The 26,518-nt window shown below is 43.1% G+C and overlaps 1 protein-coding gene across 1 annotated transcript; it reads left to right on the top strand.

Annotated features, from left to right (window-relative positions):
- The first annotated feature begins 336 nt into the window (after positions 1–336).
- On the top strand, positions 337–25,049 carry obi1 (ORC ubiquitin ligase 1). Its single transcript, XM_080198132.1, has 6 exons — positions 337–449; positions 2,741–2,876; positions 7,303–7,394; positions 8,630–8,881; positions 14,082–14,170; positions 22,921–25,049. The coding sequence occupies exons 1-6, from the start codon at positions 381–383 to the stop codon at positions 24,416–24,418; spliced, it is 2,136 nt and encodes a 711-aa protein (XP_080054258.1). The 5' UTR covers positions 337–380; the 3' UTR covers positions 24,419–25,049.
- The last annotated feature ends 1,469 nt before the right edge of the window (positions 25,050–26,518 follow it).

The raw sequence follows: 26,518 nt of genomic DNA, 5'->3' as shown, positions 1-26,518 counted from the left end.
TCTCAATAATACAGGTTGAATTTAATAATAATTAAAAGGTTTGTTCAATCCACAAACTAACACCATAATGTTACAGATAATCAAATCAAATCAAAACACTGATAGAAAATACACTTTATAAACAAGGGAGACAAACAAGATCCAAGCTGAGAAGAAAAGGCTATGGACCCCATAAACAAAGATGGAGTGATACAGTATACAGTAAACAGCAGCGATTACCCAGTACTGAGATACATTTAAGCGCGCCTGGCTGAATGTTACTGTTACTGTAGCAAGTTGCTGAGGTGCGGAGGCGGGGTCAGGTTCGGGCGCGCATGCGCGCTGCGAGGGATTCCCCAGGGGTTCCGGGCCGCGTGTTCCAGGCCGGCGTTCCAGAGACAATGCAGAAGGTTCAGAATGTTACACTCAGTCTCACCCTGCCCATTTCATGTCAGATCTGCCTGGGCAAGGTACTGTACTGCAACAGGGTGGGCTGCACAGTGCAAACAGCGTGCTTGCAGAGGGGAAATGCTCTTTGTACCCAAACCAGCCGGGAAGATGCATCTTTTCCTCTCTTTATCTTTCCAACTTTGCATTTTTTCCCTCTTTTTATATTTCCAACTTTATATTTTCCCCCTTCTTTATATTTCCAACTTTACATTCTTCCCCTCTTTATCTTTCCAGCTTTGCATTCCCCTTATTTATCTTTGCAACTTCTCTATGTATTTGCATCCTCCCACCTTAGCAAATCTCTCCCCTCATTTAAATACAATTTTGGAATGAATAATGGTGGAATTAGAGACCTGGCTTTTTGTTTGTTTTAAGAACCAGTTCATTGCTTTTGTACCAACGTAGCCGCGCAGACGTTGTGTGCTACTCGAAGTTGGGAAAGGAAGAGAAACTCGTGAACACTCTCTCTTTCTCGGCGTTAGACTCTCACTTCCGCATTTTGTTAAACATTCAAAATGCGGAGTTGTTTAATGGCAGCCCAAGTTCCGTTCAGGTCAACGAGGGCTGTCAGGGAGTTTTATACTGTGCAGTTTTTCCAAAGCCTTTTCCTGTGTTTTGTTCATCCTTTTATTCGAATTGATACTTAATGCCATACAATGCCTGGTCTCGCCTCCAAACATTGTTGAATGAGCAGGAATAAATATCTGTCTATTAGTTTCAGTATATGTTGTGCCCTATTGTGGGTAATTATTATAAGCACTGAGCACGTCAAACAAAAACTCTTGCAAATTTTTAAAAATGTTTTAGCAAGCTTGAGTGCAAACATTAAGACAGATTTTTATTTATACTTGTGCAAAACTTCATATCTGAAAGCATTTTTACAGCCAGTGCTACAATATTTCTGAAGCCAGTTTGTTACCACAAACAACTATGAAGAAAATGGTCAGCTATTGGCCGAAGGATAAATATTAGCCAGAGCCAGGAAAACATGTCTGTTCTTTGAATAGATTGTCACCTTAAGAGGGCTAGTAGAACCTTCCCTGACTACTTATTTCATCTGAAGGTTAGCACTGAAGGTAGGGATCCAAGATGACCTCCCAACAAAGCAAGGCTTTCTCTGTGATGTACTAAATCACTGTCTTAGGTTATATTCACAAATCTCTTGAGTGGGACTTGAAACCAAGACTGCAGCAAAAGGCAAGACTTTTTTTTCATGAAATCAACCTTAATTTTTCTATTTTGACTAGATGTATAAAACACGGTGGCACAATGGTCAGCACTGCTGCCACACAGCACCAGGGACCCAGGTTTGATTCCTGGCTTGGGTCACTCTCTTAAGCGGAGTCTGCACATTCTCCATGTGTCTGCATGGGTTTCCTCTGGGTGGTCCTGTTTCGTCCCGCAGTCCAAAGATGCGTGGGTTAGGTGGATTGGCTGTGCTAAATGGCTCCTTAGTGTAGCTGAACAGGCGCTGGGGATTGGGGACTTTCATAGTAACTTCATTGCAGTGTGAATGTAAGCCTGCTTGTGATGTTAATAAATAAACTTTAAAAGGCCTATAAGAATGAGAGGGCAGTGATTTAAAATGATTTGCAAAAAAAGTAAACATGATGTGAGGAAAAAGCTTTTTCACCCAGTGAGTGGTCTGGGTCTGGAATGCACTGCCAGGAAGTGTGGTGGAGGCAGATTCAATCGAGGCATTCAAGAGGGCATTAGGTGATTATTTGAGTAGAAACAATGTGCGGGGGAATGGCATTAAATCATAATGCTGGCTTGGAGAGCCAAATGGTGGCCTCCTGCACCGTAGCGATTCTGTTTAGATGTGACGATGACTAAAATTTGAGATCCTTGTCGACATGAGAGTGAAGTGGCTGAAGGGTAAAAGGCGAAAGATGAGGCAGAGGACCAGGTGAACGACTGCTGAAGATGCAGCACTGACCAGGCTTTGTTAAATCTTACATGGCAAATGGACTCTGACGTTTCTGTTTATACATCTTTTTCTAAGACCATCAGTTTAGAGGCACCTCGGTTAGTGACCATGAGAAGATCTTGTACATTGATCTGCTGTACCGTGCCTTTATGTACAGTGGTTGCTGTACACAAAATACATCAAATAAAATGGAAAACCTAAAAAAACTAATACGTGTTGCAGAATGTTGATTTGTAATATAGTTGCAGTTCATGTTCAGAGTCATGTCTCTAACTAATGCATCATGACACTGTTCCACTGTTGAAACTATTTGATTAAGACTTACTTTTAAGGAGTCAGTTGTGTTCACCTCAATTAATACCCGTTTTACAAATGTTTTAGGTACGTCAACCAGTTATCTGTTCAAACAACCATGTCTTCTGCTTCATGTGCCTGCAGTCCTGGCTGAAAAACAGCACCCAGTGCCCAACCTGTAGAATTCCGATCACCTCTGAAAATCCTTTCAAAGAAGTATTGGGTAAGGCTCTTATAGGATGACCTAAATGCTTTTTTCCAGTTCAGTTATAAAAGGCTTAATTTAGTTTATGTTTTCAAAGAGAAGAAACATTGGGTGGAATTTTCCCGTCCTGATTGCCACGGGAATCGTAGCGGGCAGAACAGAAAATGTAGCGGACTATGCAAAGGTCTGTTGACTTTGGGTGGGAATTTCCTGCCTTGTGGTGAGCGTGGCCAGAAAACCCCACCCGTTGTTTCTTTGTGCAGATAGAAACTGATAGTCTGGTGCATCCTAACATCCTTGTGTTTAAATTTGGATGTACATAGAAATGTATGGATCTAAGCACGTAGACCAATTTAATCATTAATGCAGTGATTTAATAAGTGTCACATCACATCCAGACTACCAGTACGCTTATATTGCATCGCTTACAAATTAACTAATAGTTTTGGCATCGGGCATTTGAAGCATATCAAGTCTAACGCTGTACTGTGAAGATCAAAGTGGCCAATCTTTAAAAATTCATTCATGGGATGTGGGCATCGCTGGCTAAGCATACATTTGTTGCCTATCTCTCATTGCCTTTGAGAAGCTGATGAGCTACTTGCTTGAACCAGTGCAGTCCATGTAGTATAAATACGCCCATGGAGCTGTTGTGTTTAAATGAGCTACCTTCTCTTGTGTAGTGTGTTTTATGTGACTTCCTATCTAGGCTGGTATTCATATATTTATTTGAGGAAGAATAATTCGACAGAGCCACCTGAAAAGAGGTCCCACCTACTCATTCCCTCGCTGTCTCTGAGCTCGTAGGTGTGCTGAACATCACAGAGAGCCTTTAGGCTGCCTTGGCTTAAAAGCCCTTCTGGCCTCGATCCAAGAGGGAGTCAGCATTGAAAGGTGAAGTGGAAGGAGTTAGTGTGGCAAATATGTGTGCGCTAAGTGGCAAAAGTTTCGGACTAAGAATTAGCAGAGTGTTTACAGAGTAAACTTTTTCATGCATTTTTAATTAAATAATCTTGTTAAGGTTGTTTATTTATTGAAAGGATTTTTTTGAGCCAGCAGAAGCCGCCTGTCTTTTGTTTCCAGATGGTATGCGTAGCTGCAAGGTGCCGTGTTTGATGACAACATGATTGAGATCCTAGTGACATTTCTGCGTGACATTGCCCTAGTATTGATACAATTGGTACTGACTTTACCTGGTGGCATCCAGTTAACAAGGGAATAACGTGGAGTCGAAAGAGAAACTGCTTGAAAATCTCAATAGGTCTGGCAACATCTCTAAGGGGGGAAAAGAGCTGACATTTTGAGTCCAGGTGACTCTTTTCCCTCCTTACAGATGCTGCCAGATCTGCTGAGATTTTCCAGCATTTTTCTTTTTGGTTTCAGATTACAGCATCCACATCAATTTGCTTTTATTCAGTGAGTAACATGGAGTGGTGTTCTTCTGCAATATTTGTTGACTTCTTGTGAGTTTACCTGGAGTATTGTTTATGTAAGTTAACTAATCATGCAGTTTAGTGAATATTTTATTTGCATCAACAGTACTGCCTTTGTAATGCAACAGGTATGAAGTTACATAAAACATTATCCATTTATACCTGTTTCCAAACCTTAGGATATATTTTTAGATTGAAATTTGCTTTCTAGATTCAGTGCAGTTGAGAGGTTACTACTGGTGAACTTTACCTGAAAAGATGTGATTGCTGCATGCATCTGATGTGTATGCGAGAATCCCACAAGCTAAGACTGACGAATGTTGTTGGTGCAATAGTATTTTTAATATAGTAATTGGTGCAAATGGTAATAGTATAGTAGTTGGTGCAATAGGGCTGGCACAGTGGTTAGCACTGCTGCCTCACAGCTCCAAGGACCTGGTTCGATTCCCAGCTTGGGTCACTATCTGTGTGGAGTTTGCACATTCTCCCAGTATTTGCGTGGGTTTCCTCTGGGTGCTCTGTTTCCTCCCAATGTCCAAAGATGTGCGGGTTAAGTTGACTGGCCATGTTAAATTGCCCATAATATGTCGGGATGTGTAGATTAGAGGGATGAGCAGGGTTTGTGGGGATGGGTCTGGGGTGAGATTGTTGTCAGTGCAGACTCATTGGGCTGAATAGCCTCCTCCTGCACTGTAGTGTTTCTATTATTCTGTGATTTTTATGCTTTCTAGAGTTTAGATATATGCAACATTGTGACTCTGCAAAGGAGGGAATAGCTTTTGGTTTGTGCATTCTTCTTTACTTGCACACAGTTGAATTTAGTTCCCGCATCACAAAACACCACTTTCTTCAGCGTTGTCCTCGATTCTTAAACTTGTCACTTTATAGCTGAAAAAAATTAAAATACCAGGATTAATTGAGACAAGCCTACATTTGAGTGAACCAATGTTGTTTAATAGAAATAGCTGACTAGCTATAGGTGTACCTCAAGGGTGGAGTTTTAAACACACGCACTAATTTTAGTGGAATAGGCCTCACACAGAATAAAGGTAATGCACTTTACAAGTATATTTACTGAACAAACATAGGGTGGCACTGTGGTTAGCACTGTTGCCTCACAGAGGGACCCAAGTTTGATTCTCAGTTTGAGTCACTGTGCGGAGTCTGCACGTTCTCCCCGTGTCTGCGTGGGTTGCCTCGGTTTCCTCCCACAGTCTGAAAGAAGTGCTGGTAAAGTGCATTGGCTATGTTAAACTGTCCCTCAGTGTACCTGAACAGGTGCCGGAATGTGGCAACTAGGGGATTTTCACAGTAACTTCGTTGCAGTGTTAACATCAGCCTACTTGTGACAATAAATAAATTTCAAACATTTGGTGCAAAACCTTTTACAATCTTTCTCCTGTTTGGAATCCTGGAATGGCTCTATCCGGCATCCCTTGATGTGGTATCTGGTACTTCAACGGAAAATTGCGAGTAGAACTCTGACTTTATTGGTGATTGACTTGAATCAACATTCTCAGGCATACGATGCACCAGACCTGCCCTCACCCTCTCTAGAAAGTGGCAGGAAAGTGTTTGCACTTTTCAACAACCTAACCTGCTGGAGCTGCTTGCTTATTGGTTAAACTTGCTTTCTCTTACTGGTCTGGAGCAGTTATTCCGAATGGGCAACTTCACCATGGTAACAGGACCCATCTCAGTACAATGTTGCTGGTGTTTCTGTGAAACCTGGTGTTTTCACCCATGTCACAATCTTTCTATGATCAGTAAGCACTAAGGATGCTAAGCACACATGACTATCAAAAGAACACTTGGCTTTTTGTCTTGCCAACAAGCCAAAATATACATGCATACAGAATGTGAATATGAATTTGGGATCACCTGCCCAACAATGGCATTGATTCATTTTTTTGCTTGCTAATCAAAATTTCAAACAACCAAATCTGGGTGTACAATCAAGCAGGAAAAGCAAAGGCTAACATTTAATATAAACCAGTTTATTGTTCATATAATGGTTCCATAGAATCCTTACAGTACAGAAAGCCATTTGGTCCATCAAATCTGCACCGATTCTCCGACAGAGCATCTTACCCAGGATCACCCCATTCCCCTAACCCTATGCATTTATTTTGCTAACCCCCTAACCTACACATCTTGGGAAACTAAGGGGCAATTTAGCCTGGCCAATCCATCTAACCTGCTCCGCGTTGAATTTGGGAGTAAAGCAGAGCACCCGGGAAACCCAAGGGGAGAACGTGCAAACTCGCACAGTCACCAGAGGCTGGATTTGAACCTGGTCATTGGCGCTGTGAGGGAGCAGTGCTAACCATTGTGCCATCCTGACACACCTATCACACCGAGGCACTCTGGCCTCCTCGACACAGTAATTGCCACTGAACATCTGCAATGCAAAGTTTGCAGCTTTATTTAACTCTTGCAGTCAAGTTTCGGAAATGGTGTTGTGTTGCCAGCAGATTTCATTTCGTGGGTATGATGTTGGACCTACCGTTACAGATGAGGTAAATGTAGCGGCAAATACAAACTGATCTCCTTAAACACAAACTTTGTGGAGGCAGATCCATAGAGTCATAGCCTCCCTACAGTGCAGAAGGAGGCCATTTGGCCCATCGAGTCTGTACCAATCACAGTCCCACCCAGTCTCTATTCCATAACCCCAATTATTTACCCTACTAATCCCCATGACACCTGGGTCAATCAACCTAACCTGCACATCTTTGAAGTGTGGAGGAAGCTGGAGCACCCAGGTGAAACCCACACAGACACGGGGAGAATGTGCACGCTCCACACAGACAGTGACTCGAGGCTGGGATTGAACCCAGGACCCTGGCGCTGTGAGGCAGCAGTGCTAACCACTGTGCTGCCCATTCAGGTTATTAAAACAGAATTTGAAGTTCCTCAGTTTATGAAGAAGAAGGAAAGATTTCAAACTCTAATTCAAATTCCCAATACTGTGGGGGCATCATTACTAATTTGAGATCATTTCCATTCAGGTGGAACAGATGGAGCAGAGAACTGTGACAGCCCGTCAGTCAAGCGACACCTTCGAAAAACGAGGCTGGAGCTGTTACATAAAGAATATGAGGTATCGCATCTTTATTATTGAAAAAGCATTCTTCCGTATGGCCTTGAGTAAGGGAGGAGCAGAAAAAATAGTGCAATCATAGAATCCCCACAGTGCAGAAACTGAATCATAGAATCCCTAAGGTGCAGAAGGAGATCATTCAGCCCATCGAGTCTGCACCGACCGCAATCCCACCCAGCCCCTATTCCCGTGACCTCACATATTTACCCTGTCAGTCCCCCTGACGCAAAGGGGCGATTGAGCATGGCCAGTCAACCTAACCTGAACACCTTTGGACTGTGGGAGGAAACTGGAACACCCGGAGAAAACCCACACAGACACGAAGAGAATCTGCAAACTCCGGGTAGTCAGTGACCCCAGCTGAGATTCGAACCTGGGTCCCTGGCGCTGAAAGGCAGCAGTCCTAACCACTGTTCCTGTGCCACCCTAAAGAGAGGCCATTTGGGCTTTCGAGCCTGCACCAACAACAATCCCACCCTGTCTTTAACCTGTAACCTCACATATTTATGCTGTTGATCTCCAGGGAGCAATTGAGTGTGGCTAATCAACCTAACCTGCACATCTTTGGACAAAGTGCATTTTAAGTCATTACAAGCCTATCTCTTGAAAAATCAAACTTTGGCAAATTATTGCAAGCAATCAAGAGTTCTCCATTACTTGGATTTGTCTGCAACATGTGTTATAAACCTTATATATAAGGGGGTTGTGGTGTGGTGTGAGGGTTGAGGGTACTGGTGGGGAGAGCGGGTTGTCGTGGGGAGTGGGGGGCTTGTGGACGGGGTTGTTGTGGGGGTGGTGAGAGGATGTGGTGGTGGGGGAGGGGTGATGGGTGTTGCATCGAGGAATAGCACTGGCTTCCAGAAATAGAACAAAGAACAACACAGTACGGGAAACAGGCCCTTCGACCCAACGAGCCCACGCCGCCATCTTAACAATGTGTTTTTCCTCCTCCACCTTTGACCCAGATTAAGGGGAGAATAAATGTAACAGTAGGAGATGGCCGGACCAAGATTAGTCAGAATATGGGAAGAATGGTAGCTGACGTGTTCTGAAATTTGGGAGGAAAGGATAATATCTGGCAGCCCTGAATGTAGTCTGAACAATCTTTGGCTGTATTAGAACCATCAAGTTCCTTGGCCCTTTCCTCAACCACGTTCAGCCCCTGAGGTGCCTGGAGGTGGAAGTCCAGTCCAGATAATTATTGTGTGTGCTAAAAATATGCCTTTTGTGTTTAGGAGGAAATTGAATCCTTGCAGAAAGAAATTGAAGATCTCCGTGGCAAAAACCTGAGCTTAGAGTCGCAGCTGAAAACTGTCTTTGATCCAATGCCGGTGTCACCTTCAAACGAAGGTGATGACCAGAAGCAGAGCCCAACTGAACAGGACAGTAGACCCGATTTCAGTAGCCAGCAGGAATGGAGGAGCAAATTAAAAGCAGCTACTGAGATCTACGAGAAAACTAAAGCTGATTTGGATAAACTTAAAGAAGTAGGTATTTACAACACGTTCTTCCTGAATTAAGTACAGGAGAGGGATAGAGTCATAGAAACCCTACAGTGCAGAAAGAGGCCGTTCAGCCCATCGAATCTGCACCAACTACAGTCCCACCCAGGCCCTACCCCCATATCCCTACATATTTTACCCTCTAATCCTGCTAACCTACGCATCTCAGGACACTAAGGGGCAATTTTAGCATGGCCAGTCAACCTAACCCGCACATCTTTGGACTGTGGGAGGAACCCGGAGGAAACCCACGCAGACATGAGGAGAATGTGCAGACTCCACACAGAGAGTGACCCAAGCCAGGAATCGAACCCAGGTCCCTGGAGCTGTGAAGCAGCAGTGCCAATTACTGTGCTACCGTGCTGCGAGAAAGGCGACTTAGAGATTTACCATGAATGGTGGAATAAAACAGATGGCATTGAATTGACTGTCTGCCATTCGCAGGCCTTTATATTTAACTCCATTGATTACAAGATAACTGAATAGTTGGATGTGACACCAACCAAGATGACTTTCTACCCAACAATGTCCATTAGAGTTTGTTTTGTAGGAAGGAAAGGGTGTGAATTTATATAACCTCTTTTACAATCTCAGCACATCCCAAAGTGCTTTATAACCAATGAAATTAATTTTGCATTGTAGTTACTGCTAATTCATACACATCAAGGTCACAATAATTAGATAGAAGAGACAGGGTATTTAGCCTAAGCAATCCATGTTAGCATTTGTGCTCAATTTGCGCCTCTTCCCATCATTTTTCCTTTACACCTCTCTCTCTTCCTCATTCGTTTACCTAGTTCCCTTTGAAGGCATCTATGCTATTTCCTTTTTTTATTAAAACTCCCTTTGGGAGTGTTCCACATTCCCACAACTTAGCAAACCAGAGACCCAGGGTAACACTCTGGGGATCCAGGCTCGAACCCCACCATGGCAGATGGTGAAATTTGAATTCAATAAAAAAAAAGATCTGGAGTTAAAAGTCTAAAGATGACCGTGAAACCATTGCTGTTTATTGCAAAAACCCATCTAGTTCACTAATGTCCTTTAGGGAGGGAAACCTGTCACCTGGTCTGGACTACATGTGAATCCATGTCCATGACAATCTGGTTGGTTCCGAAAATGTCCCCTGAAGTACACTGGACGGCAAATAGAGATGGGCAATAAATGCTGGTCCACACAGCGACACCATCATTCCATGAACGAATGGGGGAAAAAACAGTTCTCACCGACAGCAATCCAGGAAAGTTAAATTACTCCAATATTTTTACAGATGGCATTATAAATGCTCATAAAGAGCATAAAATGTACGATTAAAATGTAAAGTGAAATATCAACCTTTGTCAGATTTTGCAAATATAAGAATGTTTGTATTCAACAAATATAAATTAGTCTTGTGTTTAAAAATCCAATTACCCTCGTGACGATACCATTTTTTGAGGGGGTTTTTGCAGCAAGATTAAGTGTAAAAGTGAAAGCTCATGCCAGTTTGAACTTCCCATTGATTGTAGTGTGGTGGGGGTGTGTGGGGAATCTAAACAGCACACCCTCTGGAGAAGTGTAGAATCACTGACATCCACCCCTGGATTTCCATGTTTACCTGTACAGGGTTCAGATTCCGGAGAAGTATCTGTAAATTTTAAGAGGGGCCTTGACAGCTTCACCGTCATTACTAGTGGCAAACTCAACCAGTTTTCTGGTGGCATGTGAGGAGGAGGCTATTCAGCCCATCTTGCCCCCTGCTGGCTCCCTGAATGAGCAATCCAGTTAGTCTAATTCACTGTATTGGTTATTTCCTTGCCGAGCACCTTCACAGACCCTTTCTTATCTCCTTCTTTTCCTCGCTCTGCCTCAGCACCTAGTTTGTATCCCCAAAGAATTTGTTAAAACCTGGAAATTAATTTGCTCATTCAATTGATTCAAGTTTGGATGCGCCAGGTGGCACTGTGTCGCATAACATTGTAACTCCCATGAGTGAAGAGGTTGCTTAAATCGTATTTGGATTGCGATTGCCATAGCTCATTAGTTCCTCTGATTGTCTTTTGGTTTGCAGACATTTTCCACATCCACTCTATATCGATTTCTCTTCATGAATTTAAAATCTCCCCTCCGTCATTTCTTCTTCTAATGTGAATAGTCTTGACCCCTCTTAGTCTTTCCCTTTATAGCAGCATAGCTTTAAAATGTAGGAAATCCTTGGTGCCAAGGTTCAGCTTCCAGGAAAGCCAGGATTAATAGCATTTCTCAATATCTGATCTGCTGGTGCGCAATCCAGCAAGCTTCTGTAATGGAGTAAGCATTAGAGTTTCCTCAGCAAATGTGCAGGCTCTGCTATCCTTTTCTTTCATCTGGTTCTGTTGACACAAACTGAATACTCCCATCAACTTTAATTGGCAAACTTGGAGTATGTTACGAGTGCTAACCTCTTTCTCAAACGGTGACTCCTTGAGTTTGTGCATTTGAAGTATATAAGGGTGGCACAGTGGTTAGCACTGCTGCCACACAGCGCCAGGGACCCGGGTTCGATTCCTGGCTTGGGTCACTGTCTGCGCGTTCTCCCCGTGTCTGCATGGGTTTCCTCCGGGTGGTCCGGTTTCCCCTCTCAGGCTGAAAGACGTGCTGGTTAGGTGCATTGGCCATGCTGAATTCTCCCTCAGTGTACCCAAACTGGCGCCGCTTTGTGGCAACTATGGGATTTTCACTGTAACTTCATTGAGTTGTTAATGTCAGCCTACTTGTGATACTTAAACTTCTGTTTTTGAATTTTGAGTTCAATTTGATTTGTTGCAAAATTCAGTTCATTCACTCCGCTGTGTGGGTTGGATCATTATTGGTTTCTGACTTCCTCCTATTTTCTTTCCAGATTTGTGTGGGTGTCTGCGTGTGACTTTTTTTTGAGGTTATTTCTGAAAAATGTCAGTGTGCCAAATATTGATGCATTAAAATGGCCAGCGTTGAAATTGCCTGGGCGCTGTCACAATTGTTCAAGCCAAGTTCGCTTTACCACCTGATTCAAAATTCAAAAAAAAATCTGTCAATGTACAAACAACAACACAGCACAGGATCGGGCCCTTCGGCCCACCAAGCTTGCACCGATAAGTGGATTTCTATCCCTCTGTTCATGGGTCAAATTACACCTTGAATGTTGCTAATGTGTCTGTGTCTACTGCCTCCACTTGCAGCATGTTCCAGGCACCCACCACCCTCTGTGTGGAAATACTCTCTCCGTATATCTCCCCTGAAGCCGTCAACTCTCACTTTAAACCTGTGCCCTCTTATAGCCGACCTCTGCTCCACCCCCACCCCCACAAAAAAGCCTACGACTATCTATGCTCCTCATAATTTTGTAGACTTTTATCAGGTTGCTCCTCAGCCTCCATCTTTCCAATGAAAACAATTTCAGTTTATCCAATCTCTCTACACACCTGATACCCTCCAGACCAGAAAAACTTCCTGGTAAACCACCTTTGCAAAGCTTTCACGTCCTTCTGGTTGTGTGGCGACCAGAACTGCATGCAGTATTCTAAGTGCAGCTGAACTAAAGTTTTATACAGTGGTAATATAGCTTGCCAACTATTATACTCGATGCCCCAGCTAGTGAAGGCAAGCATGCTGTATACCTTTTAGATCACCTTATCCACCTGTGTTGCCACTTCCAGGGATCTGTGAACCTGTAGGCCCAGATCCCTCCATATGTCAATAGGTTTTACCATTTCCTGTACAATTTGCCCCTGATTTGCTCTTCCAAAATGCATCACCTTGCATTGTCTATTATTAGCTATTTTAGTCATATTTCCTTTCTAACTACAGATGGGATGGCACAGTGGGTTAGCGTGGCTGCCTCACAGTGCTGGGGATTCGAGTTCAATTCCAACCTCAGGTCACCGTCTGCGTGGAGTTTGTACTTTCTTCCAGCGTCTGCGTGGGTTTCCTCTGGGTGCTCCAGTTTCCTTCCACAGCTCAAAGATGGGCGGATTCAGTTAATTAGCCATGCTAAATTGACTCTAGTGTTAGGGGGATTAGTAGGGTAAATGAAGGTAAAGGGAATAGGGCCTAGGTGGGATTATGGTCAGCACAGATTCAAGGGATGATTGGCCTCCTTCTTACTGCAGGATTCTATGACTCTGTGATTCTATGGTCATGGTGAGAATCCATCAAGAATATTGGCAGTGTTGACAGGCTAAAGGGGACCATGATATAGTAATGCATTGTAGCTGATACTTGTTGGCCCTGAAAGAGATTGTTGGAAATTTTGAAGAACCCTCAGAATGAGAATACAGCATGGTGGCACAGTGAATAGCACCACTGCCTCTCAGTGCTAGGGACCCTGGTTCGATTCCAGGCTTGGGTGATCTGTGTGAGTTTCCTCCGGGTGTTCCGGTTTCCTCCCACACTCCAAAGATGTGTAGCTTAGGTGGATTGGCCATGCTAAATTGGCCTTTAGTCTCCCAAGATGCATAGGTTAGGGGGATTAGCGGGGTAAATACATGGGGTCATGGGGATAGAGCTGGGGTGGGCCTCGATAGGCTGTCCTGTCGGAGCGTTGGTGTGGAGTTGATTGGCTGAATTCCATAAGGATTCTGTTTGCTTTTGAGAAATCCTTTCTGTATCATCTGCTGCCTTGATGCAGGAAGGTGTTTATCTGTCATGTAATTCGTATTTACACGTCAGGGATTGTCTTTGGGTAAAAAGTTCAGTCTAATATAACATGAAATCTAAATTAATGCTTTCCCCCCCTTTCTTAATAGCTGCCGAGGAGCGATTCTGTTGATGCATGCGCATTGTCATTGCATACTACTCACAAGTCAAGTCATTGTGCGAGAAACATGATTTTACCATTAGAGCATTCCCTTAATGCCTAAGCTACTGGTTCTCGGCCATCAGTGGGGCATTAAAAATATATTCTGCATCTTGCTGTAAAATATTCATTTGTAGAATCTAATTAGCTGAAATTAAAATGGTGATTTTTTTTTTCTCGAGCTTCTCTCCCTCTCAAAAGTGCACTATGTCCCCTGTTACTGCCAAGATGAGTGTTGAAAATATTTAGAAAGATGTGCGTGATGCTGGCATCAAAATGGTAGTTTTTTTTATGTTAAGCTATTTATTACAAACTCTTCCTCATCGACTCCCTTGAGCCACCTTAACAACCTTTTGAAGCCTTCGAACGTTTTTATTTCTCCTTCCTCAGGCAAACCGAAAGCTTCGCGCTCAAAATGGCGACCTTGTGAGAGAGAACCTGCATCTGAAGGCTGAGGTTGACAGCCGATCTCCGCAAAAGTACGTACGGTTTAACATCTTAAAAGAGAAAGACGAGTTTACAATTCCTTTCATCTACTTTCTGTGGTCCCGCAGAAAGTATTAACAAAATTATTGGCCTGTGGCACAGTGGACAGCACTGCGGCCTCGCAGTGCCAGGGACCCGGGTTCAATTCTAGGTGACTGTCTGGGTTTCCTCCCGTAATCTGAAGATGTGTGGGTTAGGTTGATCAGCCATGTTAAATTGCCCTTTAGTGTCGGGAGGGGTTAGCAAGATAAATGCGTGGGGATACGGCGATAGGACTTGGGTAGGTTGTTGTCAGTGCAGGCTCGACAATCACTGCAGTGATTCTATGCCTTCAAACAAGGGAAGTTAGAAATGAGTGGCTTTAAATAGTTATCTCACTTTGTAGCACGGTGGCTCAGTTGTTAGCACTGTTGTCTCACAGCGCCAGGGACCCAAATTCAATTCCAGCCTTGGGTGACTGTCTGTGTGCAGTTTGCACATTCTCCTTGTGTCTGTGTGGATTTCCTCTGGGTGCTCTGGTGTCCTCCCACAATCCAAAGATGTGTGGGTTAGGTTGATTGGCCAATGTGCTAAATTGATCCTAGTGTCAGGGGGATTATCAGAGTATGGGAATAGGGCCCGGGTGGGATTGTGGTCGTTTCAAACTCGATGGCCCGAGTGGCGGCCTCCTGTACTATAGGCGTTCCATGATTCTAAATGCAAATAAATGATTTTGAATTCTCTTGAGATTTGGTGGGCTATCATAACTGGGAGTCAATGTTCACTGGTCGAGGCACACCGAAACCCATCAGAATTCCTACAATGTTGGAGCTTAGCATAACACCTGCACATTGTCAGTGCAACTGGGACTCCTCTAGATGGGACTACCTTATTGGCACGGTGGCACAGTGGATAGCCACCCACTGATGCCAAGTGCCCTTGGGTCCCACCAGAAAAGTTTTAGTATATGAAAGAACTGACTGTCTTTGAAGAAAGCCGCTCTCCTTCCTGCAGACTGCTTGCAGAATGATCAGCTGCCATTGCAAATTCGGCAGTCCCCACTTCTGTAATCTGTCACATGCCCGCTTCATGTTGCATGGTCAGGAAGAAATTGGTAAGGATTCCAAGTGGCATCGTTATACCAGTCATAGAATCCCTTTAGTACAGAAGGAGGCCATTCGGCCCTTTGAGTTTGCACCAACAATGATTCCACCCAGGCCCTGTCCCATTACCCCATGTATTTAACCTCCTAATCCCATGACACTAAAGGGCAATTTAGCATGGCCAGTGCACCTAACCAGCACATCTTTGGATTCACATCCGTTCACCATGATGTCACCAGGGAGGAGGTTGGATAGATGAACCGCCCAACTCCACTCCTGCAGGAAACACTGGTACACCCAGTAGACACTTGGTGTACACGGTTCCTAAGCAGTATCTACTGTATTGTTACATTGCTTTAATTTAAAATGTCAAGCAGCCAGCGTGTCTAACCAAAGCACTTTGGTTTGATAACTTTTGGTATTTTTTCAACAAAGAATTTGTTTTTAAACTGACTTGCTGAGATTAATATGAGCATGGCAAAGGTATGTGGCTTCACAATGATGGAATTACTTTGTGCAGAAGCAGATGTGACAGGTTTAATTAAGAGTGATCTCTCAAATGTTCAAATTCTCAATATGATGCCACCAATAATCTCAAAAATGTTTATGCATCAGCTTAAGTAGAGGACCTACTTCTGGCTCCTGATCACAAAAAAATTGTAACTGAGATTGCAGCCAAAAAGGCCACAATTTCATAAAGTTCAGGTTCTGTACAGGCTGCATTTAGCCTGCTGAGCAGTGTTACTTAATGTCTTTAATCTCACCTAGAGTGCACATCTAGAAACTGGAGCTTCTCATAAATGTTCTAGCCATTCAATAGGTAGGTATCTTGGTGACATTGCAACCAAATTCCCAGCGTGATCTTTGGGAGAGAGCAAGTATCTGTACCATAATGTTTACTCCGTCCAAGCTGTCTTAAGATCGACGCTGCTGGCTGGTCTTTTTACCAAAACGTACATGTACGATTATTTTCAGGAAATTTTAGGCTGGTTAAATTGAATGATCCCATACCAGAGGTTCCTTCACCCTCTCAATTAGATTATTAGTATCCAATTAAAACCAGTTCCTTTTTGTTGGTGATTTACAACCCATAAAAACGACCTAATTTCTCAGGCCAGTAATAGTCCAAAGTTAGCTTTCACACAAACTTTTGCAGCAAATGGAGGAAGAGGTTTTTTTAATCTTGAAATCTATTCTGAATTTGAGATAAAATGATAATGTGCTACCTGATTACCCTTGTTTTGTGGCTTCAAATGCTGAGTATTTGCTATTTTGCTCTCTGACCATAAATGTTGCCTGAAATCATTGTGATTGATTTGATTTTTATTGTCACATGTATTAGTATACAGTGAAAATACTGCTTCTTACACTATACAGACAAAGCATACCGAAGGAAATGAGAGAGTGCGGAATGTAGTGTTCCAGTTATAGCTAGGATGTAGTGAAAGAGCAACTTAATGCAAGGTTAGGTCCATTTCAAAAGTCTGACAGCAGCAGGGAAGAAGCTGTTCTTGAGTCAGTTGTTACGTGACCTCAAAATTTTGTATCCTTTTCCCGAAGGAAGAAGGTGGAAGAGAGAATGTCCAGGAGGTGTGGGGTCCTTAATTATCTTGGCTGCTTTTCCGAGGCAGTGGGAAGTGTAGATAGAGTCAGTGGATGGGAGGCTGGTTTGCGTGATAGACTGGGCTTCATTCACAACTCTTTGTAGTTTCTTGCTGTCTGGGGCAGCAGTTGTCTCCGGTTTTGTTGCTAGTTATTATCCATAGCATTTTACACTTGCAAAATTCATCCATCGTAGGCTAGATTTCAGTCCATTATTCTTATTTGGAGTTCTGAAGTCTGCTTGAGGGAGCCATTCACAATCTTTTTAATTTTAAGTAGGCTTATATTTAACACTGCAATGAAGTTACTGTGAAAATCTCCTAGACGCTGCACTTCAGCGCCTGTTTGGGTACACCGAGGGAGAATTAGAATGTCCAGTGCTCCTAAGCAGCACATCTTTTTGGACGGTGGGCAGGAACCAAAACACCCAGAGGCATTTGTGGGGAGAATGTGCAAAGTCCGCACAGACAGTGACCCAAACCAGGAAATGAATCAGAGTCCTTGGCACTATGAGGCAGCAGTGCTAGCCACTCTGCCACTGTGCATCAGCAAAGCAAACTTCTTAACTGTTTTCATGCGTACGCCCGAAATTCTCAGATATCTGGAAGCGGTGCCATGTTCTTCCGGCTGTTGCATGATATGCCAGTCCAGTGAATTTTGCTGAACCAACATTCGAAGCATAGGAGGCAATTAGAAAGTCTGGAAATACCTGCTGGCCATTGCTCCATTTTCTCCATTCCTGCGTTACAGGATTATAGCTAAATTCTGGAAAAACCAATGCGCTGACTGCACAAACAAAAATAGTCATCATCGCTTGGAAGAATTAGCACTGCAGTGTGTCCTTTCTTACTCTACATCCTGCCCATTGGACCAGGAGTCTTTTTTTCTGCCTTATGATTCATTGCTCTTCGTATCATATTCCCCCATCAAAGGCTTGGAATAATGTCTACGTCCTCTTGAAGGCATGGTTTGGATTCAATAGATTTTCTGTTCACTTACCTGACCTGCTTAGTTTCCCAGTTGTCTACAGTGGTTATCACTGGCTAATGAATGTTATGCTAGGCTGTCTTCATCAGGAGAAGCTTACACAGGAGAAACTATGCCCTCAGCCTGAATGGTGACCCCTTAGATGGCTGTATAGAAAATAAGAGAAGCTATCAAAAAATGATAATTAGCATGCAAGTAGCATGGGGTGCTCCAATTGCTCATTGAGCATATCCCAACTGAGCCAAGGCTTTAAATATCCTTGTTGAATATTATCTCATACAGTGCAGTGTCTGCAACAAATCAAATCTCTGTGGATTAGTTTGCATGTCTGTGTCAGCATTTACCAACATTCTAAATATTTGCTGGATGCCTCAAATATAGAAGGTTGAGGGTAATCTCTTGATTGTGCTTAAAACGTGCAGCATGGTGGCACAATGGTTAGCACTGCTGCCTCACAGTGCCAGGCATCCGGGTTCAATTCCAGCCATGGTTGATTGTCTGTGTGGAGTTTGCACTTTCTCCCCTTGTCCACATGGGTTCCCTCCAGATGCTCCGGTCTTCTCCCACACTCCGTAGATGTGCGGGTTAGGTTGATAGGCCGTGCTAAATTGACTCCGGTGTCAAGAGGATTAGTGGGGTAAATGTATGGGGTTATGGGAATTGGATAGGATTGTGGTTAGTGCTGACTCGATGAGCCAAATGGCCGCCTCCTGCACTGTTGGGATTCGATGATTCTAACATCCTGAACTGCACACAGGTATAGTTACTGTGCATGCTGTATTTACTTATGTAAATTTTTTGAGACTCCACTTAGGAAACAAATGCAGTGAATCTGGCATCCTTCCTGGATGTATATATATGCCAGACAGAGTAGAATACATGGCCAACATTATTCCTTGAGCAAGGAAATGGCAGCAAAAATGAGGTCCATGTACCTGTTCACATTGGGGCAGAATGTTGCAATATAATCCATTATAACATAATCTATAATCTTATAATACAAAATAATCTGTAATCCTCTAGAATCACCACTGCACCTATCCACGGTTGGTGGAGAATCAGATTCCCTCAAGGGACACTTGGAAGGCAATGAGGATTTACCATTTTGAAAATTCAGATAAATGTTGCCTCAAAACCTCAGTCCCTCACAATGTAGTTTTTCTGGAGGCCCATGACCAAGTGTGGGTTCTTTTCAGCTGCCTTCACAAAGTCTGTAAGTAGTATATTTTACATAACTTTGTGTCAGTGTTCCTATGGATGGTAATCACCAAGGTCTAAGCTGATGTACTAAGCTGTGTATTGATCCGCAAACGAACATAGCTATATTCAGAGTCACTTCTTGGCAACTGCAATTCACAAGAGGTGAAAATACAAACATCAAGGAATCTAAATAATTGGCCTGGCTATTGAAGGATGAAAGCTTTTAGACCAGGGTTCAGATTGCCTAGTTTATATAGGATGCTTTACTAAGTGAGTTCATAACATGAAATGGAAAATATTTGTGCACTGGTATTCATAGTTAGTTAGATCTACATCAAATAACATCCTACACTCCACATTATCCCCAGAATTTATTTTAAAGCCATTTATGTTGCAGTTATTGCAGTCTTTTACGACCGGTTTATGCTTTGACCATTAAGAGAGCACTCATTAATATCTCATTATGCAATCTGTCAGTTACAACTAGTTGGGTCATAATTGCTTTCAATTGGAATCTTGTGTTTTTCGCAAGTTAATATATCCACTGTTCGAGCAGCTGTGATTGTGTGAACCTGCTTGAAAAATAGCGCTTGTCATGTTGTTTTGTGGCTGAAAGTGAATGAGCTGTAAACATTTAATGCAAATAATCTGTGCTTTACTTGACTTCCCAACGAGCTGGTTTTTCTGGTGTTTTCAATTCCTGTCACTATCTAGTTTCATTTGGCACAATAAGGTGCAGCATTGCCCACCACCGGACTTAGCAGAACCGAAGCAATGGGCTGGATTTTATCGCAGTCTTTGGCTACCCTGGCGACAGCACCAAATGGAAGTCCCAAGCTTGCACATAGTTATAGAGGTTTACAGCATGGAAACAGACTCTTCAGCCTAACTTGTCCATGCCACCCCCTTTTTTAATCACTAAACTAGTCCCAGTTGCCTGCACTTGACCCATATCCCGCTATGTTCATTGTACCCATGTAACTATCTAACTGTTTTTTAAAAGACAAAATTGTACCCACCGCTACTATTACCTATGGCAGCTTGTTCCAGACACTCACCATCCTGTATGTGAAAAACTTGCCCCTCTGGACCCTTTTCTATCACTCCTCTCTCACCTTAAACCTGTGCCCTCTAGTTTTGGACTCCCCTACCTTTGGGAAAAGATCTTGACAATCTAGGTGATCTGTGCCCCTCATTATTTTATAAACCACTATTAGATCACCCCTCAGCCTCCTACGCTTCAGAGGAAAAAAGCCTCAGTCTATCCAGCCTCTCCTTATAACTCAAACCATCAAGTCCCTGTAGCATCCTAGTAAATCTTTTCTGCACACTCTATAGTTTAATAATATCCTTTCTATAATCGGGTGACCAGAACTGTACACAACTTGCCGGAAGCTCCCCCTCCCACCCCGTGGTGCAGTTTTTTGAGGTGGCCTTTGGAGGGCCAGCTGCTCTGAAGCCTTGGCAGCCGTGACTCCAAAGACCACCGGGTAACCATCCCCATTGAGATGGCTGCCTCTGTGCGCTGTAGGGAGTGCCTGGGGCAAAGTGCCTGCATGGCTGCAAAATTGCCCTTAATTGGGATCTGGGCAATCTCTGTTTGTTGCCAGCTGTTCTGTTACGGGGCAGCTGATTCAGTTCACCCCCCCCTGCTGGGAAACTACCTGGTGGTGGGAATTTATTGGGGGTGCTATTCTGATGTGGCACCTCCCCTGTTTTCCCACCCTTCACCCCATGTCAACAAGGCCAGGAAAACTCAATCCAATGTTTCCAGTGTGTCAATGCCTGTGGAGGCCCATGCAACATGAAGTGATTGAGACAGTCTTCACCATTTGTTTCATACATTGCAAGGGCCTAAGGAAAATTGGTGATTTAGGAGCAGATAGCCAAATGGAATAATTCAGCGTTACCTACACTGCAAACATTCAGTACCTGTTCTACTGCTGCCTCTTTGCATCTCTCCAATTTCTAATAAGTATTGTAATCTGCTAAATGAAACAATCTTCACAAGTCACTGCAATGAACTTACTGTGAAAATCCCCACGTTGCCACACTCTGGCGCCTGTTCGGGTACGCTGAGGGAGAATTTAGCACCTAACCAGCTCGTCTTTCAGACTTTGGGACGAAATTGGAGCTTCCGGAGGAAACACGTAGGGAGAACGTGCAGACTCTGCACAGTGAACCAAGCCGGGAATCTAACCCGGGTCCCTAGTGCTGTGAGGCAGCAGAGCTAACCACTGTGTCGCAGCTGCAGAACTTGCCTTTAACTGATTACTCCAGAGGACTAGTGTAACGGTTTGTACCTCACGACCACAGCCCTGATACATTAATGCTTTGCCACGTTGCCTTAGTTTGTGGACAGTGCAAAAAGAAAATCAAAGATGATTACCCACTTTGTAGAGTTGTGTTTATTCTGTATTTCCTGCACAGTGCTTTAGTATTCGGTTTGGCTTTGGTCAAAATGAATTAGCTGGACGACGCTTTGTATAAACGCAGAAGTTAGAAGTCAGAGTTGCGCATCTGAATCATCAGCGCATTTCTGTCTATATGTTGAGGTTTTCCTGGAGCCTATCAAGCCACGCTAGACTCCTGTGGTGCAAGAAAGATGCCAAACCTTTTATGAAATGTTTGGGGGGGGTGGCGGTAAGGAGTGATTTGCTTTTAATGGGGAATTCTGACGTACATCCTAAAATAATTGTTCACGTTTAATAACCGTTTTCGTTTTTAAAAAATGGCTTCCCGGCAACCCCTCCATTATGAACCGGGTTGATTGGAAAGAAGTACTAATGTACTGAATAAGGAACATGTTTTGTGGGCGGTGTCCCCATCCCGTCACTGTGGAAAGTAAGCTTTTATCGTTTTACTGTGAAACGATCTGTCAATTATTTGCAATGCTCTTAGTAAGGGTTTTCGAGCCCTGCTTAAGGAGTGGACTAATAAGCCTGACTTATGGACCACCTTTTAATGCAGCGATTGTTTGTTAATGTAACATGCCTAGGTTAATGGTCATTAATTGCAAAGAGAACACTGCAACTAAAATGTGACTACATAAGTGGAAAATGGAGATGCGGATTTAACTTAAGGGAGAAAAAGTAATGATCTGTCCAGTGACTGGAAGACCTTCAATGCTTTACGTATAAATTAATCTTCATTATCAATTCTCTAATTAGAAAAGAGCGCTTCAAAACAGTCTTACGACTTGAATTTTCATCCACAAAATACCTCTACAAGTGTCCCCTATGAATTTGCCTAATGCTTAAGACATAGGAGCTTTATGAATGAACCAGAAGCATAATCTTGTTAGATTCAAACGCAAGTGCTAGAGTTTACTAATTGTCTGAAATTTTATTTATTTTTAGATCATATATCATTGCCTTCTTCAATTATTTGGTCTGAGCTCATAGAGTTGACCAAAGGTCCTATTTTCATACATCTGTAAAAAGTCTCACAGCACCAGGTTAAAGTCCAACAGAATTATTCGGAATCACAAGGCTTTCAGAGCGCTGCTCCTTCATTAGATGAGAGATGATGAAGGAGCAGCGCTCCAAAAGCTTGTGATTCCAAATAAAGCTGTTGGACTTTAACCTGGTGTTGTGAGATTTCTTACCATGCCCACCCAAGTCCAACGCCAGCATCTCCACATCATTCAAATATCTGGTAATTATTAAAATGTGTGGATACCCTATTCTGATGTATCTCATGGAACGATAGCAGTAATGACTTTGACTTTTAAAATAGATTGGACAATATACCCAGTCAGATGCTTTGCTTTTACACTGGAGGTCCTGTTCAGGAGAATCAGCTCAGAACTAGATGCTCACTAAATTGTTCTTGTTGCCAGTTCATGTTTTTTTTTTCCGGTATGATTTCAGGTTTGGAAGGTTCACAGTGGCTGCTCTGCAGTCAAAAGTGGAGCAGTATGAGCGTGAGATGAATCGGCTGAAAAGGGCATTGGAACGGAGTGACAAGTACATCGAAGATATGGAGTTCCAGATTCAGCAACTGAAGGGAAAGAGGGAGGAAAAAGAGAACAAAGGTTGGAAATTCAGCTCAGAATTGACATCTGCCTCTCTACCAGTTGGAGAAAATGGAAGCAGCGAGCAACCGTGGAAACATTGTGATGATGCCAAGGAGAACAGGATCTTAGCCATGAGGAGAAGTCTCAGTAACATCGAGCAACCGCTAGTCGACCAGTTAGATAATTCAGTATCAACCACTTCTGGCTTCTCCCATCAGCAAAATATATGTGGAACAGCGTCTGATCTGGTGCCAGTGAGCAGAGTTCCTGCTGACAATGGACTTCTAACTACTGTTGGGAACGATGCTTTGTGTCCATTCCAGAAGACTAAGAAGAAGGAAGAAGAACGCACCCCACCTGCAGATGAAAGTGAGATACAGTTTGAACTTCCTAGTCCTTGCACTCCATCCACATCACTCGGTGCTCTCTACCTCCAGAGTACAGATGATGAAGTAAGTCCCCTGGTGAGAAAGAGAAATGGAAGAAAGAAGTTGACTCACTTCAGAAAGCTGTGTTTTGATGATGCTGGTTGGAGAAATGTGTGCTCGGAGGAGCAAAATGCTGATTGCAGTACCCTACAGAAAGCAGAGTTCACCACAAGTAACCTGACACTCTGGGACACTTGTCAACCTATTCTGACTGAAAATGCCCTTAAAGGTACTCTAAAGAAACATGTGCAGACTTCTCGAGTTGAAGATCCCATGGCCAAATCGGAGGGCAAAATGCCAAATGTCAACGGTAGCCCACTTGCCAGTGCTTCTTGTTTTCCTGGATGCAGCAGCGTGCGCTCCAGAACATCCAGTGAGACCTCGATGGAAGCAGCCTACCGAGAAAAGATATCCGAGCTGGACTTCATGTTGGATGATACTGAGAACCTTAGGAATCCTCAGTGCTCCCTGGTATCTGAAGACCTTTCTGACCTTGACATGTCTTTGACGTCGGATCTGGCGCAGTGCACCGAACTTTTGAATGAAGCCGAGAAAAGATTAGAGCAGAAAATGCGACAAAATCTGCTGGGTGCTCCTGCTTCAGACACCAGGGGTGCGACTGCAAATGCTGTTGGTCAAAGTACGGTTGTCAAACCTATAGTTGCTTTAAAAGTAAAAGGAGAATCATTGTCTGGAGAAGAGAAATCTTCTTTCCAGAGTAGCTTTACTTGGCCTTTCCTTTCAGTATCTTCTGAACTGTCTGACCTGCAGCATACGAAGCCATCGTTGTGGCACGATTGTTTGACACTTGGGAATGAAAAAACGCCGGAAGCAACCAACAGATGCCAGACTATCAAACGAAAGCCGCAGTGTTTTGGTGAAGAGTTATCCAGTCCCTCTAAGTCCTCAAAAAAAGATTTCTAAATTAAAACTCTTTGCCACAGTTCAATTTTTTTATTTCCTCTGTGGAATTTTGAAACCACCCAATCATCTTCATTGCTTCCCTCCTTGTTATAAGTGCCGTCATATGGACTGTTATTTAGGACAACACAGTTAAATTTGCAATGGAACAAAACCCAGGTTTTCTGCTTCTGTGTTCAACAACCCCATGATTTGCCTGTCATTAAATGGGCCTAGAATCATTGCCCTGGGGAACGTAGAAACAAAATGCCTGATCTAAAGTGTCAAACACTCTTTGACTGTTCAGCAACACCCATTGTTGAGACTTTGGGCAGAATCTTCCCAGACGTGCAAAGGTCTGTTGACCTTGGATGGGATTTTTTGGCCTTGGGGCGAGCATGGCCGGAAAATCCCACCTTACATTTCTGATACCATATTTTTTTCAGCAATAGCTATATCATCTTTTCCATTATTAGGGTACAACCAAGCAAAGAGAGTTTTTTTTTCAGTTTAAAACTGGAGTCCAATTTGCTTACTAAAATGGATAATGATACTGGATGGTCATTGCAGTGGGAGCAAATGAGGAGAAACAAATACAGCACCTAAAGCTTCGCTGGTGTATTTGGAATAGAGTTGAGAAAATACAGACAGCGATCCATTTGTCATTTTGCAAACTACAGCTGAATTGTAAATAGTGAGCAGATATTCGGTGGGGAGGAGAGAGGGGCGAGGGAATTGGGCACAGTAACCAGATTCCTCTGCTCATTCATTTGTATTCAGATCACCAGTGGAGTTGGAAAACTGCCCCGCAGTATCACTTCCAAGTTGGCAACTAAAAGTTGCAGTTTTAAATCAGGTAAACTTATTATATTTAAAAAAAAAACTCATTTTATAGCTAATCAACTCTTTCAAACGCAGCACCCAGCCGAGCTTGTTCTGGTTCCAGTAGTGTAGAGAGCTTGACGTTGCTCAATCGGCACGTTGCATCTTCCCCGTGTGCTTCAGAGAATATAATTCTTCCGAAACAGTAATGGTTTGGAATGCTTTGCTCCATGGAGAGTGGCCCACTGTTGCAGTAATGCTGCAGGCATCCTTTCCCCTCGTGCAGTTTCGAGCTTAATAGTGAATGAACTTTGAATCAACAGATGTTAGCATTTTATCAACTTTTCAAGGGGCTTTTTGGAAAGGAAGTCTCATGGAACAATGAACTTTACTTTGAGTAATGCAACATTGCGGTTGCTTCACCCATCAGTTAGCTGAGCATGAAGTGACATTGGTGACTGTCAAAAGCATTCATAACCCATCCACTGATGGTGCGTGCATGAATTGTATACCCTCAGTAAAAGAGGGGAACGGTATAATTTACAGGTAACAAAACTCGATACTTAACAGGAATTCTGGAATATAAGGAGACTATTAATTTATTTTTTATAAAATAGACTCTTCCAACAGAGAAATGAATAAAGGAGTGATCTTTTGCTAAATTCTCTTCTTCTTCCCCCAATGAAATCAGAATGAATGTGTTGCTGTGCAGTCTGGGTTTTGTTTTTTTTTTGGACAATCATTTAAAATGTCACGTGGAAATATTTGAGATAAAAAAAAACCTAAGGTGTTTAATTATAATGTCTTTTTGTGCTTGTGAAATTTATAGTCCTTGACTTAATGTTTTTTAGTTTCCTATACATGTAATTTCCTGTACATGTCTACATCAGTAGGTGAAGAGCAAGGGAAAAATTCCAATATCAACTGTGATATTGCATTCATCCAATAAAGGTTTTTTCAAAAATGTTGTCATTGTGTTTCAAAACAGGTTTTCTCTACACTCTACACTTTAAAGACAGCAGGACAGGTTCCTAGGGTAATTAAAATGGCATACTTGCCTTATCAGTTGTGGCACAGATTATAAGAGCAGGGAGGTTATGTCAGAGCTGTGTAGAATGTTGGTGAGGCCGCAGGTGGAGTGCTGTGTGCAGTTTTGACCATCTCACTGCAGGAAGGGTGCGAGTGCGCTGGAGAGGGTGCAAAGGATGTTCACCGGGATGTTGCTTGGGTTGGAACATTTTAGCTACGTCGAGAGGCTGGATAGGCTCAGGTTGTTTTCTTCAGAGCAGAGAAGGCTGAGGG

Source organism: Carcharhinus amblyrhynchos, chromosome 10 (genome assembly GCF_965287045.1).
Source record: "Carcharhinus amblyrhynchos chromosome 10, sCarAmb.v2.hapA, whole genome shotgun sequence".
NCBI classification, from domain to species: Eukaryota; Metazoa; Chordata; class Chondrichthyes; order Carcharhiniformes; family Carcharhinidae; genus Carcharhinus; species Carcharhinus amblyrhynchos.
Note: the sequence above shows the minus strand (reverse complement) of the source record. Positions and strands in the feature narration are given on the sequence as shown.

Bases quoted from the DNA above. Each gene is read 5' to 3' on its own strand.
- obi1 (XM_080198132.1), top strand. From the start codon at position 381: ATGCAGAAGGTTCAGAATGTTACACTCAGTCTCACCCTGCCCATTTCA. The intron at 450-2,740 runs GTACTGTACTGC...CAAATGTTTTAG, and splicing joins GTCAGATCTGCCTGGGCAAG to GTACGTCAACCAGTTATCTG. The intron at 2,877-7,302 runs GTAAGGCTCTTA...ATTTCCATTCAG, and splicing joins TCCTTTCAAAGAAGTATTGG to GTGGAACAGATGGAGCAGAG.